This window comes from Schistocerca piceifrons, chromosome 5 (assembly GCF_021461385.2).
Source record: "Schistocerca piceifrons isolate TAMUIC-IGC-003096 chromosome 5, iqSchPice1.1, whole genome shotgun sequence".
NCBI lineage: Eukaryota > Metazoa > Arthropoda > Insecta > Orthoptera > Acrididae > Schistocerca > Schistocerca piceifrons.
Genome location: NC_060142.1, coordinates 428,263,060 through 428,285,189, shown reverse-complemented (window position 1 = coordinate 428,285,189; position 22,130 = coordinate 428,263,060). Strand labels below are relative to the sequence as shown.

General features: G+C 37.3%; 1 protein-coding gene across 4 annotated transcripts in view; it reads left to right on the top strand.

Annotated features, from left to right (window-relative positions):
• The window catches only part of LOC124797845 (oxysterol-binding protein-related protein 9), a 513,791-nt gene extending 495,779 nt beyond the window's left edge, over window positions 1-18,012 (top strand). For all 4 annotated transcript variants that reach the window (XM_047260898.1, XM_047260896.1, XM_047260897.1 and 1 more), the window contains 2 exons: window positions 5,500-5,605; window positions 16,465-18,012. In XM_047260898.1, coding sequence (XP_047116854.1) covers window positions 5,500-5,605; window positions 16,465-16,548 — 190 coding nt within the window. In that variant the 3' untranslated portion in view covers window positions 16,549-18,012. The remainder of the gene's footprint in view (window positions 1-5,499; window positions 5,606-16,464) is intronic.
• The last annotated feature ends 4,118 nt before the right edge of the window (window positions 18,013-22,130 follow it).

Here is a 22,130-nt window from a genome sequence, read left to right as displayed (position 1 = left end):
ATTCAGTTGCATTCTTGAGACCATAAAAGTCAAATTGGATGAACATTTCCACTAATTTGTGAGATATTCAATTGCCAAACTAAAATACATACAGATAACTGTTGAAATAAAGAGGTGGCATACCCCTACACTAGCTAAAATAAAACATATTGTTCAAATACCAAATAACAATGTCAAAGCAGCTGAAGACATTGTTATTGAGGGTAGACTGTACCACAGGTATTTACAGAACAAAAGGAGGCACAGAAAGGAAGTAAAAAAACTGAAGAAGGAAAGCAATAAAAATACACTGCAGAAGTTTACAATCCCTACAAGCCAGTGTGGAATCTGGTTAATGAGTGCAGGTAAAGGCCCACCTCTTGCTCTAATTCTTGCAGTCAAGATGAATTTAGTGAATATTGGAAAAAGATAAAAAGCACAGTATGTGAAATTCCTGGCTTTGGAAAAGATCCTGCAGTTTGTGTGAAATTCACAAATAAATGCAGTGTGGTAATGTGGAAGAGTGAGTATCCAAAATAGGTAATAAAAATAGTAAAAAACTACAACTTTCAGTGAGTTCCAATATTTATGGCACATCCTGCACTTAGCTAAAAATGTTAATCCATGAAACTGCACAACCACTAACAGTAGTAATAAATAAATGCCTTCATATTGGGGAATTTCCAGACTTCATGAAAGTAAGACACTTAGTACCTCTTAACAAAAAAGGTAATCCACGTGACGTGTCAAACTACAGACCCACACCTACAATACCAGTACTAGCTAAGGCGATGGAGACAGTAATGAAAGATCGACAATTAAGTTACTTTGAAGGAAATAACCTCTTTCATAATATACAACACTGATTTTGGAAGGGCAGGTCAATGATCACAGCAGTACTTATCTTAATAACAAATTTAAGTCAGGGTTTTGAAGACAATCTATAGCGCTATCACTCTGTGAACTTAGTAAAGCATTCTACTGTATCCCATGCAAAGCTTGGCAAGCTAAAATCGTATGTTATTCGGGCTCTGTTCTGCGAACTTTTGAGCCCTGCATGAATAACCGGTGACAGATTTCTTATAAGACATCATAGTCGCTGTTGACTGTATAAAATATTTATTATTACGATTGCAATTTCGGCTTTAGGGCCATTTTCAAGTAACACTGCAAAAGTTACCTAAACACAAAAAAGACAAAAGTGAAGCACAGGGTGTATATACATGATTAAGCAAACATTTCATAAAGATAGTAGCGTAATTATAAAAATTGATGAGAAATGTACATAACACATTCTGTCAGAATATAAGACTATCTGACATGAGTACATGTTGTCATCAAAATGCAGCCTTTTGACTGTGAGAGTCCCACTAGATCCGATGACTACGACGCTTATTACATCGTAAAATGCTGTTAAATTGTATTAAACTGTCAGTGTTACTGTCGTTCTAGTAATCTATCACACACACAAGCTCAGGTGCACTGACAACATGTGGAGCTAAGTCTGTTGGCGCGAAAATATATTTACTAAAGATACTGCCTGTGCATGTAGCAAAGATAGTGCACACCAAGGATACAACTTATAAGCTTTATATCATAAAGTGTTTTCATCTGTCAACATCATATAGCTTTCTAAATAGAGCTATGATTGCAAGGGGCTGTAGGATAGGATGAGAATATTTATGTATAACATAATAGAGGATAAGACATGTGTTATCTGTTGAGAAGCTCTCACATTGATTTAAATGCTTATAAATGAGATGAAGACAGAGCTCTGATACATAATATTTTGTATGCGTATACATTTTACGAATATGAATGGCGTAAAACGCCAGCAATCCAATTCACTGTGCAGCACCACAGATTGGGAAAAAACATCACAATGCCTCAGCACAAATACAGGATGCATCCTTCAACCAGGCTCTATTATAGCAAACAATACTAAGTAAATATGTATACTATTCCATCGAAATTGCTTAAAATGTTTTCGATAAGTGTCCAAAATAACTGTACAGTTCTATGAATCACTGTTGAAGTAGGTTGATACAATAAATCACATTCTTCGGATACAATGAAATGTCAAGGCTACATTTAATTTATAAAATATACTAAAATAAAATACATTGGAGTATGCTTTTCTTCCCTCCTTATAGTCCATAAACTTTTCTTTACAGGAAAATACACCAGGATTACTGATAAAATTTGTTACTTATGATTTAAGACAAAGCTGGTCACATACATCACATAAAAATTGGCGATCCTAAAATACATAAAATAAGAGAATAGATACATTGCAAGTGGCAGCGGATCTGACGTTACACAGTTACTAATATAATTTTAAAGTATCCACATATTATCTTTTTTTTTAAATTTTTTTAAATTTTTATTTTAACCCCGTTTACATACTTGTCTATAGAAAATGTCAGGGTGGTAAATTCCCATCAAATGTCAGTTATGGACTGCTGCTGTGGGGTCATCCTGCAGGCTGCAAGAATGTGCTTTTAGTGTGAAAGAAAGCAGTGAGTGTTATTTCATCAAGAAATAATAATAATAATCTGACAGTTGTAAACCAATTTTTTCCAGCTTGAGCGCTGACAGTTTTCAGCCAATACATATTCGATTGCCTCATTTGCATAGAGATAGATCATCAGACCTCCAGCAAGAGAAATGAAATTCACCAACAACTCACAATAAAGACGGTATAGACAGGCCAAGATATCAATCATTAGACAGGAAACAACTTATGAATGGTGGTTAGATCTATTTAATTCCGCACCTAAAGACTTTGTCTTTACACTGGAGCAATTTAGAATTAACACTTTTGTAAATTAGAAGAGCAGCCTGTATGTCATATTGAAGAATTCTCTGGTGATAGTGCAGTGTTCACCTGAGCTGCTTCTCAGTACTATAACTACAATAGCAACTTTGCTATTTAAATACACTGTGTTCTTGTATCAATTTTATGTAGTTGTGTTATTATTGTAAAGGATTTTGTTCATGTAGTCCTTAACTCTAATATGACTCACAGTATATGTATAATCAAACAATGGAAAATCCAAGATGGAATGTAACAATATTATGAAAAGGAAAGTTGCCAATCACTGTGTAGTGGAGATGTTGAGTCATAGATAGGCACTTTTGGCCAGCAAGGCCTTTGTAAAAAATACACACACACACACACACACACACACACACTTACTTACTTACTTTCTCTCTTACACAGACACAACTCACACGTACATGACTGCAGTCACTTGAAGTTTTTACATTCTATCACACCACCCCAGTATGGAAAATGTTGCATATTCTTTATGGGTCTTCTATTCAGCTGTAACTTTAGCTGTCTTCTTTCTCTGCTTACTTTTATGGCTACAATCTTTGATTTAGTGACTGAGGCCAAACTCCTCATTGTTCAGTGTATTTAGTTTTTTGGATTTAATTTATCTCCGTCCAGATCATAACTTTATCAGTAAACACCATTGCTTACAGTTCTGGTACATGCAACGCTTTTACCCTTTTCACGAATATCATTGATCTCATTGATGAAGAGCAGTGGAGACAAGGCACTCCACTACTCTACTCCACATTCAGTTCCAGACAACTCACTCTGTACATTTCCTACCCAAATGCAGCTGTAAATTTCTTCTCTCCTGTCTTTCCCATATTTTGGATCTTGGTACATTGCCATAGGACTTTTCTATGTCTAGAAAAATTAGTGTGATGTTCTCAACTTTTCCCGGATGTTTTGTGAGTAGTGTTCCTGTTGCAAAGATCAGGTCAGTTGTACTCCTTTTTTTCCAGGAGAGGTTCAACTATCCTTTGAAGTCTCCTTTCTGTAATCTTTCGGAAAATTTTTAATCTGTACAAAATCTCTGTAATTTTGAAGTAGTTTCCTGTTAATATTTTTTGAATAATTACACATTTGCTTCAATTGTCAGGTATCTCATTCTCACTCCATATCACGTTTAAAACACAGTACAACCAATGGATTCCATATGTTCCTGCAGCTTTGATCATATCTTCATTTAGTAAGTCCACGTCACTAGATTTTTCTGAGCTCTTGTCATGCAGAGCTTCCTGCCAACCAACTCAGGGATGGTTATTCTTTGTTGCTTCTTTTCTTCTGTAATACCCAGTCTGCATTTCATTGTCATTCAGGTTTTTGCATGTCACCATTCAAGAATTGGTTGAAGTAATTGACCATTACTGAGTGAGTATCTGTTTTGTTTCCTACTAGACTCAAATCTTTACCTTCAGTTGCTTTTATGATGCCTTGGTATTTTTTAGTTTGTTCGGAAATTTTTTATTGCCATTGCAGTTTTTTGTGAGTTTGTCCAATTCCTCTCAACATATGATTGCTCCTCAGCTATTACTTGTTTTACAATTAATTTTCATGGTTTGCATTCTTGAGTTGGTGTTTTTGAGCAGTCTTCACTCTGATTCATCTGTTTGTCTAATAATTTCTTTCTTTGGTTTCTCAGCTGTATTCATCTTTTATCTGCTTGTTCCACCATGGTGTTTTGCTGTTTCACTCTGGTGCTTGTCTTCCCAAAGATCTTTGTTACTTCTCCATAATGGAATTGCATAACTCTGAATTTTTCTTCACCACTTCTTGCTGAACTGGTAGGTAATGTACATCTTATTACTTGTACATAGGCATTCCCCTTACTTATGCCTAATCTACATTCAAAAGACTATGGCCCTCATGGCTCCAGAAATGGGGTGCAGATTCATTATGTTAAAAATACATAACCAGTCATGTTATCTGAGGGATAAAAAGGTGACTGTCATTCATTAGTGGAAAATGATATTTTATCAAATATCCATTGGCTTGATCACAGGGCAAAGCAGAGGATGTTGGATGTAGTGCCTTATGTGGAGATTTTGCACTAGCTGAAGAGTTCTTACCATGAAAATGTATATTGAATACTGATAAATGTAATGGTACATTGATAACTAATGTTAGACCTGAGATAGCTCTCATTGGTAATGATCACCTCTTCCTCCAGGTGCATCAGTATTCTTGTGTGATGAGATGTTACCAGTTCAAACAATGGAGTTTCATACTATGTGGAACAAACTCTCGTAAATACACCTCAGTCAAGGATTTAGATGAAAGGATAAAGCCAGTGATATTCTCCTATAAAAGTTTCAGAATTACAATCAGAAAATTTGTAAAGAATCAACAAACAGATCTGCTTGATTACAATTTTTGTGTGTTGTATCATGTTCACAGTGTCACTATTCAAGTAGTTACCTGCAAAAACATGTTTCAATTTCAGCATACCAGTGGTGTAAATCTGGTTCCATAGCAATTGAAGCTTCTAGTTGCACAATAAATAAGTTGTTTGAACTATATGTTAACCTCAAAGTGTTGTAACATCATCTCTGTGAATACTTCATATATAACAAACATTGTAACATTTAACTTTTTAAATTCTTTGATTAAATTATTTTAAGAGGAATGAAAATACTGTGTGCGCCTAGATAATAGGCTACAGCTTGTGAAATATTTTTCAGGTTAAAAGACATTGAACGTGCTACTAATGCAAAGTATGAATTGGAACAGAAACAGCGAGATGAGGCTAAAGAACGCAAAGAGAAAGACCTTACATGGGAGACTAAGGTGAGTTACTGTAGGGAAATTGACAATGAAAACTCAGTGTGAACCATATTAGTGAAGGTACTGGTGTTTTCAGCTACTCAATAGAAATATGCTGTGTGCATGCAAAATTCTTAGCATCCATAAAATTGATGTATTCCGTTTTAAGTTCCTGTATTGAATATGGAAAAAAGGTAGTCTACCTACTTTCATAACTTTAAATTTACTATGTTTTTTGAAAGCATAAATTTCATTGAGTAAATTGAGAGCAGAAAAGCAACTATGAACAATAGTGCCACTTGCATAACACCACAATAACATTACCCAAATGGACACCAACCCAGATGTTGTAGGCAAAAAACAACAGAATATTATTGTTAAGAAATTGAAACTCGTATTATGTGGATTTCAATTTTTTTGTTTTTTTTTTTTTTTTTTTTTTGCATTTCAAAACAACATAGTATCCTTTTCAAAGTAAGTAGGTAATGTTGGTTTTGATGAGAAACAGTTAAATGTTCCAAAGTTTATACTAATGAGAGATCATGTGCAGTTTCTCTTCTGATGAGGATGTTATAACATGCCCTACCAGAGGAAAAAAAAAACTATGAAGAAAATGTATGTAGGGACAACATTTAATATGTGCTTCAAAAATTATGAGGGAGTGTGTCATTGCTGGTAAACTAGAACCATTGCTGTGCCATCTGTCAAGTTCTGCAACTTCTCGTAGTGTATAAAAGTGATAAAGAATTTATGGTGATGGTGTGTCAGTATGAGAATACAACACATTGTGTGAACACAGCCTAGCTTTGAACTCTTTGTTATTTCAAATGTAATATGAGTTCTAGGAACTGCACTCCCCATTGTTTGCGTGTGCTTCTCGTTTTCCATTGCAGACAATGCAAACACTTCACCATAAGACACATGGGTATGCACCAAACATTATATGCATAGCGAGCAACTTATCGGAATAGACTCTGTCCCCAGTCACATCTCCAAGCGGTTCTAGGCACTTCAGTTTGGAACCGTGTGACCGCTACGGTCGCAGGTTTGAATCCTGCCTCGGGCATGGATGTGTGTGATGTCCTTAGGTTAGTTAGGTTTAAGTAGTTCTAAGTTCTAGGCGACTGATGACCTCAGAAGTTAAGTCGCATAGTGCTCAGAGCCATTTGAACCATTTTGAACCCAGTCACGTGTATGTGGTTGGTGGGTTTTTGCGGGCAAAATGTGCGCCAGAAGCCTTACCTCACAATTGGCACACTTTTCCTTGACTCTGAGTAATGTATAGGGTTTAATCAACCAACAGAGAACTTGGCTTGCTGCACAGTGCTACTAGATAATTGTACAAGCAGCCAGAAGACTAAGTACCAGTAAGTCAACCTCATGTGACTACGCAGCGTGAGCATTGCAGTCTACCTGTATAATCAGTGAAAACCAGTGAGCCTTACCTTCTCAAATTGTTAATCAGCCACCAATGGCACTTCCTCTTTGACAGTCATACTGGGAATCCCTTCTCGGGTACCGCCATGTTAACGTTAACAAGGACAGCAGAAACGATCCCCCCCACCCCCCACCCCCCACTCCCCTCCCCAAAGACCTACCAAATGGTGGAGTCTGCATGCCCAGGCGAGCATGTTCACAAGTTCTCGCATACTTCTGACAAGTCACCTACCCATGTGCATATGACCTATAAACATATGAAATAACATCATTGTTTAACCCTTTCACGTGAACTTAGTTACATTCATTCACTATCTGATATAGTTATGGTTGAACATCATACTCTTTTTCTTTGCATAAATACAAATTCTTGTAGATATGATCCTCCTAAAATGCTGGGAGTGAAATATTGTATGTAGTGTTCTCATTGTGTATTCACAGGGGGTCTCATGTGATGTACCAGTTTTGTTTTCCTGCCTAGTGAGAGTTAATCTGTAATGGTGCCTTTGTTTTTGCACATTAATAATGTTGTTTTTTTAGCCAGTACATGGTAGCTTGACCATTGTACACGGGTCTTCCCCTAAGTTTTGTGTAACTCTCCCTGAGACTGTGAGCAGCTTGCCTGTGAATTAATTCACTATATATCCCTTGTGGTAGGCATACGTTATTCAATAAATACCGTTTGCATGTCAGTGAATTAAGTTTGTTTTTCCCCCTTCCATAGTGCATACTCTCAGCAATCTGCTTGTAGGATATTTTTAAGCTATGCTAGTGATTAGAAAACCAGTTCCTACAAGTTCGTCACAGGTTTTAGAAAACCAGTTCTACAAGTTCATCGCAGGTTTCATTTCATTCAGAAACTATGCTTGTCTGAGTCAGTCATTATGGTGTTCATTGTTTTTATTCGTTAGAAAACTGACTTATCATTCAGAAATCATAGATGTTATGATGTTTGCAGTATATAATGAGCGAATAAGCCAATATGTGCTGTATTTTCTGGAAATGCTGTTCTCCACAATTGTATTCCTCAGTTGAAAAAGTTTGTGGTGAATTTATGATTGGAGGTTTGTTGCATTTCTTGAATCAGGTGCATGTAGATTACCTTCCAAATGAAAATTAGAGCTCCAGTTGGCTTACATTTTTAATTTTTAAGATTGAATGGAGCTGGAATATTGTTTTGACAATTGCTCATTATGCAGCAGCAGCAGCAGCTTCTATTAGCATGCCTTCATAATAATTACCTACCTGGGTGGCCTGTAGGGATATCAGTCACTTACTTACTGCATTGAGGCTGATACGTTAATCTGCTTTGCTATTAACACTTACTGTTATAGGTTATATCTTCATTAAACAGTGACAAGCTGACTGATATATGATGATATTCTTCCTTAAGATTCTGTTTAGCACATTATAAATACTTAGTATACCCTCAAAATTGTATGAGCACTTTATCTCCATAAGATAGCAATAATGCTAGTAAACTCTTCAGTTATTAATGTACAACTGGTATTACTTGTTGTTGTCCACCTACTGTTGTCCACTAAATTATGTGTTCCAGAAATAAAACCAGATAAATTCATTTACTGTCATATCTGTTGTCTGCTGGTTGCAAGCTGAAGTTATTACTATAATATAAATGGAAAAAAAGGAAAGAAAAATGATGCTGTTTAAAAAAAAAAAAAAAAAAAAAAAAAGACCACCACCTTGCAATAAATATTGATCATCATGTAACAAAAGTGTTCAGTCATATTTATCCTAAGTGATAACTAATTTTTTGAATCCAGGTAGCAGCCCACATTATGTTTCACATGCCAAAGGGTGGTGTGTTGTGCTGGTAATATGTGATACATACTCTTGATTCTTGTATGTGCTACTTGTCATTATGTGTCACATATCTTACTTTCTATATAATAATCCCTTTATTTGGCTACAGCAGTATGAAGTGTTATACTGATTGACATTCACATTAAGTGGACTGTAACAACTTGACATCAGCTCACACCCATCCATATAATTTAGTTGCAAGATCTCATCTTACAGACCATGTTGCATAAAATTACAGACATTGATTTTCCTAAAGTTTGTCATATCTGGAATGGGTGGTATGACGGCTAGCGGGAGGTAGGGAGGTAGACACTGCCATTGGAATTTTTTTTTTTTTCCTGCTGCATTGTATATATTGAGATTCACTGCTGTTGGTATACTTTGCAGTCAATGCTGATTTCTGTAATAACCATCACTGTTAAAATATTTTGAAATGTGCATGGAGTTCTAAGAGCCGTTTTCGCACTACAAAGCAGCAGATATGATTTAAGACCCTGATTGGGTTTTTTGCAATGCAGCATGTTACTGATCTTAACAGGAGGTGTACTTAGCCTGGAGATTGTGAAAAATAACTTCTTCATGCAGTATTTTACCCCATTAGAGTAGGCACGAGAAACCAAAATTCAAAATGTCCCTACTACGATCATCATCCACTAAGGTAGTAAATATAGCAGTCAGATGTTGAGGTGCTTCTGAGAATAACAGTTTTTAAAATGTTCCACCTTTTTGCAACACATACATGTCTCATTATTTAAAATGGTATTTCTAGTATTATGATTGTGTGTTTTAGAATTCTGGAAACCAGGTTTGTATGTCAAGAGTTGACTTTTAGAAGCATCTTTCTCAGTTCTCTTACTTTGTCATAGAATTGGCTGTGTATGACATTGCAGTTAACTTGTCAAAAACCGTTCCAAATTAATGTTTCTTAGCCAGCCGGAGTGGCCGTGCGGTTCTAGGCGCTACAGTCTGGAGCCGAGCGACCGCTACGGTCACAGGTTTGAATCCTGCCTCGGGCATGGGTGTGTGGTGTCCTTAGGTTAGTTAGGTTTGATTAGTTCTAAGTCCTAGGCGACTGATGACCTCATAAGTCGCATAGTGCTCTGAGCCATTTGAACCATTTTTATGTTTCTTTTCAGTGTGTATGAACACAGTGCTAACTAAACTAAGAATCTATGAAAAATTCACAAAGCTACTCTTTTATGTTGCCGCTGACGTAAGTGGCTTAGTCCATAGCTGTCAAGCTGTAAACTAACAGACAGAGGAGATAATAAGAAAATTGTGTAAGCATGTAGGCTTTTGCAGCTTGTGTCAACTTCATTTAAATAGTTTTGGATGTACTGTCACATCATAATGTAATACACTAAAATAATGATTTTTTTTCAGAAGTCTAGCTCAGGACCTAGGGCGAAACCCTTTATTTTATGTATTTGTGTGGTCCAGACTTCAAAAAATGCAAAATTGAGGAAAATGTTAAAATCCCCAAAATACAAGCAAAAATATATGTATTGGAATATATGAAAAAATCATAGTACTCTCCGATACAATGTATAAAATCTTTGTAAGTGAAGGAAATTAAATGTACAATACACTGTTTTCACAATAATTTCTGGTAATGAATTTCATGAGATCTTAAAAAATCACAGATGTGTAACAGCAAGCAAAAATTCATCGAAAAATTGAAACTGGTACCTGTGTGCAAGTTAATCGAGCTAGTTTCCTACATGCCGGATCCACAAATTATTAATCAAAACACATATTTTTGAGAGATTTTTCCTTTGTTCTCACCCAGAAAAAAAATCAAAAATTGAAACATGAGTTCCCTTCCCCAATCGACATTAAAAGCTTATTAGAAGTCAGCTCAATAAATTTCTGTATACTGTGTAAAATGTACATTTAAAAGAGAACTCGGGTGCTACACGCTTCACGCCTTCTATCACAATTGCCAATCTTAATGATCTACAGGTTGTGGTGCACAGTATTTACATGAGTAGTGTATGTAGGTGCTGCAATTGTTATCATGTCATATTTGAACACGAAAGGCTTTAAAATGTGCTATCGCAAAACCCTTGTTTTATTTCCATGTGACATCTCAGCCATAGAACATGGTTTGCATGAAAAGTAAATTTTGAGGACTTTCACACTTGCCAGCACTCCTGTCATTGAAGGGCTACTCCCCCTCTTCAAACATCCAGCGGGCAAGCTCATTTTGTGTTTGGTATTGTGGCGTGGTAGTTGTTCTGGGTGATATGTGACATAACAAGTTGCCAGCCAATAAGAGATCAGTGGACAGTAATGGCCGATTTTTCCTTGATTGTGACTGAACATATGCTTTGAGATTCAATGTTTGAATTCAAAAGGTTGACAATCGACATTGTTGCTAAATACAGTACATTGGAAATACATGCAAGAGGATGAGACTGAGTTATAGGAGGCACAAGAAAAGTTGGCAGCTGAGCCCCTTCGTCACATATTGACTTGGTGCAAAACACTTTGTGTCGACTGTCCTGTTCTCCATTGCTGCCACAACGTAGCAGTAGTTGTATCATAATTTTGTGGTGAAGCTAAACATCGTAAATTGTATTGGCAATATCAATCGTGTATTATGTCAACATTTCCTCTCTCAAGTCTCCACTCTCTGCAATGGCCTAAATATTCCCTTAACTCCGCCACCACCCGTGGTGTGAACTGTCTGTTTTTTTGTGCCACTTGTAACTTGTTCCGCCACATCAAATGTCAACGGGAAGAAATGGGATAAAGTCAGGCGAGACGTCGAGTAAGAATGCAGAATCGAGGTAAACCTTATTAGGAAGAAACATAAAATCGGGGAGTTTTTAGCATTGATCTTAAGGGTTTTTCACAGGGGTTATAAAATAATGGTGCAGAATCGCGAAAAATGTAAGATAATGCATCTCTACTGGTGTCAACTGATCCTCATCGTCATTATTTTAAATTTTTATTGGGCCTAAAATCATCACTGTATGTAAAGGAAAAGTCACTTCAGAAAGCTAAAAATTATGACAGAGTTGCTAATCAGTACTTCAGGAGGTGAAATTTGTAGTACTGCTGATAGACGCACATAAAAGAACAGTTCATTATACTTCCCTGTGTGTCTGCCAACAGTGCTAAGAATTTTGCCTCCAGAAGTAAGTACTGGTACATAATTCTGTGTAAAATGTCACTCGTCTTGTGAGAAACCTATGAAGTTTTAGGAAGCTGTAGTGCTTACAGCTTAACTCACATGCAAAATTGAACAGGGGACTGAAATCTTAAAGCGGCCTAACAAAAAAAGGGGGGGGGGGGGGGGCTGCAGATACTCGGCATCTTGCTTGACTTCCAGTGATCCTGGTACATTAGGCTGTGAGTGATCACTGAGCAACCAGACATTCTGATACCATTGTGAATAAACAACACACTTGGACCTTGCTTCTCAATTCCATGACTGTAAACAGTAAAACATTTCCCCTGCTACACACCACCCCCTCCTGAAAAAAGCTTGTCTTCAGTTCACAGTGATCCACAAATTATCAGCAAGATTTGAAGCTAATAATAGTCTCGTATACATGTCTCCCTCTGTTACAAGACAGGCCAGTGATAATTTAGGGAGAATCAAAATTGGGAATACTGATTTTGCTGGTTTTATGATACCATAATTTCTGTATTTCATAGAAGTATCCATTTCCAGTACGACAGTCTACACTCTACGGGTATTATGACATGGTAGTGCGTCCAGAGCAGTTCAAGTGAGAAAATTGTTAGTGAACTTTTGTTGGCATTTGCATAATGGTTTATCTTCATAATAAATATTACCATTGCCCTAATCCGATACACAGACAGCGCTGGAATTTCATTCATTCATTCATTCGGAGGTTATGTACTGTAAATCCGTATATGAAGTAGGATTAAGAATGTGGTCTATCCATACATCATGTTATCAGTGAATTGCATTTTTATCACCATGACATGCTCATTGCATTAACCATTGTATGACTCAGGTTCCATACATTTGTCACGGAGGAGTATGTTTTAGAATATGAAATGAGCCCAGAATATAAATTATACTCAGCAATATCCTGGAATTTAATATTTATTTTTAAATCTACATGTCACTGTAAAAGCTATTGTTTATTGGAGGGAATCTATTATCATTATTATTCTCCTTTCTTATTCAATTCAATGGTTAGATGTGTGGAGATGATCTTCATCAGTACACGCACAAAGAATGACCTTGTTCTCATCCACTAGTTTCACATAACTCTTATCTTACCAAGAAAAAAGACTGTGCACAGAAAAAAATATTAAGAATTTTCAGGGTATAGAAAGGGTGATTTTCTCACATATGTAAACAATTAAGGAAACTTACACCTTGCACTAAATAAATATGTCTGATGAAGTTTTTCATCATCCTAATGCAGTTCAAGAATGGCAGTTGTAAAATCAGTGCTAAAAGGAACCTTGCTTTTCATTATTATCTAGTATATGTATTTTTCATTCTAATTTTTCACATTTGTTATATTACACTAGCGAGGTTGACAGATGAGCTCGCCTGTCCCACTTCCCACTTCCTACATGACTCTTAGGACTGATTGTATAAATCATTTGACTTTAGATTCACACAGAAAATGACCTCAAATCAAGCTGAACTCAGAAATCTCCATTGTATAAATGTTAATCTCAGATTAGATCACCATGAAATAGGATAAACTTTGACTAGGGAAATTCACAGATCAAAATCAGATTCAGATGTAGTTGCCAGTTTACAGTGTAGTGACATTACAAAAATAAAAAAATAATGAAAAATAATTCTGTTTGGTGCAGATATAAATTGAAGTAATGAAGTTATTGTTGACATTTAAGTATGTGATTATGCTACTTCCACACTGATGAAACTCAAAATATTATTTTTGATCTGTAAGGGTAGGTTAAGGAAATTATCAGCTATGTATTAATGAATGCAGGTAATAATTTATCTCACAATAATCCTTGGAAACCTCTCATAATTCATGTTATTATTTTAAAGGCATTTCATAGACACTTAGGATCAGAGTAAGAAATGAAAATTCGAAATATTTGCTGTGAACAGTTAAGACGTTGATGTTGACAGCAGCCAACAATAATGAAATATTTATCAGAAGTGTTTATAAGATTGTTTATGTAGTTCATTCTCGCATATAATGAAGAGCATCTCTACTTTATTGATCATAAAGGTACTCGTAACAACACTATGTTTTGAAACCATACCATAATTTCCATTTTCAAACTTCGTGGGCCTGTGTGGTGTGCAAGAACCTTATGCAGTTTGAGTTACATTGTTCCCATTCATTTACTTTATAAATGTAGGTATCAGAGTATTCCAATGTGTGTACAGAGCATGACAAAGGGTGAATCCATTCTCAGAATTAAATGATAAATCATTTAAGCTGAGGTTTCACTTGGGGGGGGGGGGGGGGGGGGAACTATATTTGAGAGAGTACCTGCTGAAACCAATCAAAAGAAACCAGCCATCGACTCCCATGTGTGCTCCTTTTAACATCATGGATTTTCCTTTGATTAATTTTACTTTTGACATTAATATTTTATGCTACAGGAAAGCTTTCAGATGGTGGTTGACTATTTGGTTAAAACAGATGTAGCAACAGCTTGCAGAGCTGTCCATAAGATATTGGCCATCATTGCCTCACTGAAAAAAGATTCATCAAAATGTCTATGGAAGAAAATGACATCAGGAAAACCCACTGCACATTTCTTTGTCATTTTAGGCACTATTGACTGTACCTTTAATGCCCCCCCCCCCTGCCCCCATCAAATCTCTGGGTGGTGAAAGTGAATAGATACTTAAATATGCACAAGCAATTTCAGAAGCTAAATTCTGTAGGAGTGTATTAGAATGTATACAGAACACTGCATATAGCTCTAGCTGAAAATCTGTCTGCAAAGAAATTGTAGTATGAACACAAAATGAAGCCGACGATCACAATGCAATGAGTGTGGTATTCATTAGAAATATATTTACATAGAAACAGTTCACGTTTTCTGTGTTGGCTGTAATAACTCTGTTACTTTTTTGTATTCTCTAGTGTGTTTATATTGGTGCATCTGCCGATGGTCGATTTTGTCGGTGTTGTCAACCATGTTTCTTGCTAATTTGGATCAATACTGAACCTCAGTTCAATGGATTCGAGTTTAGTGTTATATACAGCAGAGCGGAGTCCTGAATGGGGTTCTATTTCTGACCTCCAGTCAACAATATTTATGGACTTGGCCCTTGTTATTATACATATATGTCAATGGTTTAAATGACTCGCCAGGTTAGCCGAGAGTGCTAATGTGCTGCTTCCTGGACTCAGGTAGGCGCACCGGCCCCAGATCGAATCCGCCCAGCGGATTAACGATGGCCAGCCTGGATGTGGTTTTCAGGCGGTTTTCCACATCCCACTAGGTTATACCAGGCTGGTCCCCACATCCCGCCTCAGTTACACGGCTCGCAGACATCTGAACACATTCGCACAATTCCATGGATTACACTAGATGCAGACAGTTGTCCCAGGTGGTACGGGGTGGTGGCAGGAAGGGCTTCCAGCCACCCCTTAAATTAACCTTGCCAGATCCGATTAACCACGCCGACCCTTCATAACAGCGAGCAAAAGGCGCAAGCACATGAAGAAGAAGAAGAAGAAGAAGAAGAAGATTGAAATGAAATCTTGTCACAGAGCACCACATATTCACTAGGTATTGATTACTCTTCGTAAACATACATTTACAGGTATTCGCGTATGCTTCCTAGACAGCAGTACACAAAAATAATATTACAGATTCAGTGTGACATTAAATGCCTAGATAAACTATTTTTGATATATCTAGTGTTGTAGTACAGTAGTCGTGTTAAACAGTGGAAAGTCAGTTTGGAATGTCAACAACAATATTAGGAAAAGATAATTGGTGCTTGGTGTAAAGATCACATATTACGTTTGCAGAGAGGCACAATGAAAATACACTTACACATTAGCGTCCACAGAAAGGCTTTGTTAGAAAATGAAACACATGCACATTCATTCACACAAGCAAGCACCCTTCATGCACCCATGACCGTTATCTCTGGCAGCTCACACAGTAATGTGTGTGCATGAGATGTGCTTGCTTGTATGAATGAATTATGTGTATGTGTTTCCTTTTCTGATGAAGGCTCTGGCCAAAAGCTAATTTGTAAGTGTCTTTTTCACTGTAACCATATGCAACTTAATGTGTAATCTTTACTGTAAGTAACAATCTATCTTTTCTTTATATTGTTAGTAATTATGTTAAATTTTGTGTAACATTAGTGCCTTCACCTTGAAAGATGATAAAATTTAAAAATACACTGTCTTCTCAGTAATAATATATATAAATTTCATAATGCCTGTACGTGCTTTGTAATAGTGTGCACCCTGTTTTTAACCACATGATGTTTAGTATTATTCCAAGCTTTAAGAAGGATGTGGAAGAACATCTGTATAAAATATATATTTTATGCTGAGTGATGCATTGCATATTTAAATATGTCTTTGTACTTGAAACCGATGCGTACATGCATTAGACAAAACATTAATCTACTTTCATTGAAAAATTGTTTTTCTTTCATTTTGCAGCTGTTCCAGGAGGTGGGAGAGAACTGGGTATACAAGAATCCACTGGTTAAGAGGTTGCAGGCGACCAGTTATACCAGTACGTGAACGAGAAGAATGTTTCCAGCTCTCAGCTGTATCATGTTACTCTGGAAACTTTCCTTAACCATCCTCCTCTCACAATATCCTCTTTTAATGTGCCTTGCCTGCACTACTCCCAAGGACGTGATTTCAACCAAAGTGGTGAATGTGTGATTTGGCCATAAGCCAGTTACATATATATTTTAACAGTATTTGGCACTAAGCTGCCACTCTGCCTTCCAGCTGAAACATGCGGTAGAACTGATACTTCAAAGGGCAGATATATCTCTTTTTTTTATGTATGAAGGTGTACATATTATTAGCAACAAATACTCTTTAGACTCAGATAATTTAATTTTTTCCTTTCTCTCTATATATATCTCTCTTTCTCTTTTTGTTTAATGAGAAGTGGGACCTATGTTCAAGGCAAAACATACTTCTTAAAACTCAAGTTCAGCCGCCTATTTGGAGAAGGTAGCAGTTCCTACCAACCTTATTTACTGTAGTCTTCCAATTATTCCAATTTAGTATTTTATTCCTTCAGAGCTGGAATAAGTAAAGATTTAAAGTGTGTGATTACAGTCATTGTATTGCCTACACTGTACAGCACATGGAAGAAGTTTACGGGTCTCTTAATCACCAATCTGTGCAAGGAACATATAGGAAAGCTCCATTTTCCCCTCTGTTACCTGTGGTGGATTCATGTCAGCCAACCACCATCACAGCTGCACTGATGGCTGAATAACGATACTTTGTGATGATTAAAACCTTTTGCTACTGATGGTTCTTCAGTGTTTTTATGCAAAAAATAAACTAAAATGTATTCCTGTTCTTAATGGAAGAAACAGCTTCTCAGTATGTACTTTGATATGATAGTAGAAATAAAATTACAGTACTTCTCACCTTTATGCTGCAAGGAATATAGTCTATATTGCTGCGTAGACATTTCTGGTTGTGCAAAATGAGATTATGCATTTAAGCCCAAAGCATTTATTTTGTAGTCGAATTACAAAAAAATGGTCTGGATTTATCACATTACTGCACTACTCCTTTTGGGGAAACCAATTGGCTGTCATATGACAGGCTATAGTTCAAAGTTTGTCAGTTTTGAGAACTGTATTCACACTTTACGTTCAGAAAATTCTGATGCATAGATAAAGCTCCAGTGTATATTTATTTACAGTGAAATTTTATAATAATTAGTGGCACGTGTTGTACAGAAAAAGATCACAGTTCTTGCTCTATTTTGTTAAAAATGTATCTATTGTTGATCAATTTTTCTTATACATGTACTTGTAAACAAAGAAAAGTTGTTAAATAAAGAAAAAACAACAACCTAATTCAAAGGAATTAAGATTCGATGTTTTCTATGTGTTTCATTGGGGCAGGAGGGAAGACACACTTCTCTTGCTTTTAAAGTAGCTTTGTTTCACTTTTTGCATACTATTCAGGATGATTGCACAATAAACAAAATCTTTTTGTTGGAATTCATTATTGCTGTGGTCACAGATGTAGAAGAAGTCCTTTCTGAAACCTTTTTTCAGCCTCTCCATACAGAAGTTTGTGTATGTAGTGGTAATCAGCCACTTAGTTTGAAGCTTTACTTTAATAACTCCTCATGTTGAGAGCACCAAGGCCACCCAGGTTATACGGTCTACCCAAGGTCCATAAGGATGGGGTCCCGTTGAGACCTATTGTTAGTGCTATTGGGTCGCCTACATATCGGTTGGCAAAATACTTAACCAAATTATTAGCACCTGTAGTCGGCCACTGTAGCCATCATATTAATAACTCAAAAATGTTTGTTGACGTTATAAAGCAGATTAGGATAGGTCCGAATGATATCAAGATCAGCCTAGATGTGGTCTCTTTGTTTACAAAGGTACCGGTGGAAGATACATCGAAACTGTTGGCTGTTCATTCTTCTCCCGAAATACTGAAGTTATTTCGACACACTTTGACAACCACCTATTTTTTGTATGGCTGAAAATATTATGAAATGACTGATGGAACAGCCATGGGTTCGCCAGAGTCACCAGCCATAGCTAACTTTTTCATGAAGGATTTCGAAGAATGAGCATTGAACAGTGCTCCCTTATGTCCATCCTGCTTCTTCAGGTATGATGACGATACATTATTAATCTGGCCACATGGCAATGGGGCCCTGCAGCAGTTTGTTGATCATTTGAATGGTAGACACCAGAACATAAGATTTACAGTGGAGGTGGAGAAAGATGGGAAGTTGCCCTTCTTAGATGTGCTGGTGGAGCGAAAATCAGATGGACGTCTCGGACGTTCTGTGTACAGAAAACAAATGCATACAGGTTTATATCTAAATGCACGTAGTTTTCACCACCCAGCTCAGAAGAGAGTTATGCTGAATACCTTGGTACACAGTGCAAGGACTATTTCGGACATTAACCATCTGATGATGGTATTAAAAAAAAATAGATATTCTGATCATGATATCAGATCTACTCTGGCAAAGAAACCTAGGAAGGACACTGTTTGAACAGATCAAGAGGACCAACACATCGCATGGCTACCATTCTGCGGTGCAACGACCAGCAAGATCAGCAGAGTCCTGAGCCGGCTTGAAATCAGACCAGTCTTCTGGCCACCCAGGAAGATTAAGGCAATGTTGCGACCCGTGAAAGATAATCTCAGCCTGAGAGTACCGAGAATTTACAGCATTCCTTGCAAGTGTGGCAAAAATTATGTGGGCCAGTCTATAAGAACTGTTGCCAATTGCTGTGTGGAACATAAGCGTCACCTGAAATACAGGTATCTAGAAAAATCAGTGGTGGCTGAGTACAGTTTGTTAAATAAACTTAAGATTCTATTCGATGGTGAAATAAACTCAAGATTCTGTTCGATGAAACAAGAATACTTGCTCATGCTTTAAACTATTGGGACTCTGTCATCAGGGAAGCAGTTGAAATTAGACTATGTGAAAATAATTTCAACAGAGACTCCGGATATGCACTCAGCAATGCATGGAAGTGCGCAGTTGATAAAGAAAGAGCGCAGAGGGAGACTTCTTACATTCTTCGCAGTTCTCAGTCTGTTGCGATGCATGGCGCTGCAAACAACGCTGGATTAAGCGTGCAAACAAAATCTATGGACATAGAGGCCACCACCTCCAAACACGCCATTTTCACCGTGACTTCATCCAGTCAATGAGAAGCTGTCCACTGCTTATAAAAGCGGAAGCCTCACCGGTCCATGACAGTCAGTTTTACCCCTGACAATGATGATGGAGGCAGTCATCGAAAGCTTGGGATTTTATCCAAATTTGATGCGGCAAGTAAACCAAGAACTTTTTATGCAGGTATTAAGAGACTTTGAACATGGAATGATAGTTGGAGCTAGAGGCATGGGACAGTTCACTTCGGAAATTGATAGGGAATTCAATATTCACAGTGTCAAGAGAGTACTGAGAATATCAAATTTCAGCATTACCTCTCACCACAGACAACACAGTGGCATACGGCCTGTGGGACATAAGATGAAGTTACCTGTTAGGACAGTGCGGCGAAATTTGGTGTTAATGGGCTATGGCGGGCTTATCCAAGTGGGAACACTAAAGCACTCGTCCTGTAGTTCTGTTATCTCCCCATGTGATTGCCACGCCTTTGGTTCCTTAAAAAGACCTCAAAGGGTCCGCGATTCCTGTCGGATGAGGATGTGCAGCAGGCAGCTGTGGATTTCTTCACTCAACAGGTTGCAATGTTTTATACAACAGGTATCTTCAATTTGCCACACCGGTGGGATGATTGCTTCAATGCACACAGGATTTTGCCTGATTGGGGTACCAATTCTGTACTGTATGGTGATGGAACAGAAACTTTTTGATAACCTCTTATGTCTGTCCCATTTTCAGTTCTTGTTGGAAACACGCATTTCACCTTATGTAACAACTAGACATATAGCACATGATGTTACTCCACTTTAAGAATACTGGAGTGTTTGCCGTTACTCTGTTCCTCTGTATCTGGTGAAAGTATATTATTGGTGGTGTCACCTAGATCAGGTCTTCAGGTTGGCTTTGCTGGATAATACTTGTGTTATACAGTAGTCAAAAACCTTTTGTGGAGAATGGAGGTTTTCTCATGTGTACGGCAGTACTGTCATGAACAAGTGAAAACAAGTGGTCAGAATTTCATCTGATTATTATGAGCTGCTTGAGCTGTTATGAGTGAGTGCATTAATATTTGCACGAGTTATAATGTGCAGTTTGTAGTATACCATCAAAATACTATCCTCTGATTATTTTCAATGAACTTTCACCTGTACAATTGAGTATTCCTGTCTGTAACACTTTTTCCATAAATCACGCAAAAATATAAGTTAAGTGTAAATATGATGAATCTTGGCCAAAGTATAATAGCCATTCAGTGGCATAGCATAAATATGAAGAAGCAGGTCTGTATAAGGAATGTATGTTCGAGTTTATGCAATGTTTAAAGGAAGGAAGGTTAGGGTTTAGTGTTGGGCCAGTGAAGAGGCTGTTTGAAATGGAGCACAAGCTCAAATTAGGAAAACTTTCAAACTAAGTCTCGGCATTTGCCTGAAGCCATGGGTTCTCTATCTCTAGCCCATTGAAGATTTAAATGTTGATGGCTGAGTTGTGATTTGAACCATTATCTTCCCAAAAGAGAGTTAAATGTCTTACCAAAGTGGGAGCACCCTGTGATGTGTTTGAAGTGTGGCAGATTGCTATAGGTGAGGCTGTATGGTTAAGCATCATCTTGTAGGATGACATCATCTATTGTACTGACATGACATGGATACATACACATCAAGTATGCCATCTTTATAGACCTATGCAGTTAGTTTCATGTTGGGCTGGTAATAGTTGTTTTATTGACATTAGGCCATGGTCCCAGGCTTATTTCTCTGCCTAACATTTTGTCTTTCAACACTGGAGAGACCATCATAGGTATAACACCTCAAAAAGCAGTTGCAATCACAGGCAAACTCGGCAAGCTAAAATGTTTACATGCAGCCAAGCAACAATTGTCTGGTGACATCGTCAGACCATTACATAAGGTTGTGGAGTTATGTCAGCATGTTTCATGGAGATTTATCTAGTACTAAGGTCCACAAGTTTTCTAAGTTCAGTCACCCTGCTTTTCTGTAAAAACAACTTTAACAGAAAAGTAGTGGTATTGAAATTAGGCAGTTGTGGCCTTAGCATTAAACACACACACACACACACACACACACACACACACACACACACACACACACACACACACACACTGGCACGACTCTGTGCTCTTAGGCAGGGGTCTGATGATGTCATCAACCGACCATTGTATGCATACCGGGTATGTGATGTCTCCAGATTTGGAAGACTAAATGGCAGGCAGAGGAATAAGCTTTAGACCACGGCCTAATGCTCAGAAAATAATGTGTGTGTTCCTGTTACCATAGTGAATTGTAAAGTTTAATTCGATACGTCACATGACAGGCATGTCATGAGACGTTTTTTTGGCCTCTGGCATAATAATCAAGCAAGATGACAACATTGGCTGCACTCACATATCAGTAGTTTTGTTATGATGACTGATGGTGAGTAAGTAAGCTACCTCGCATGCAATAAC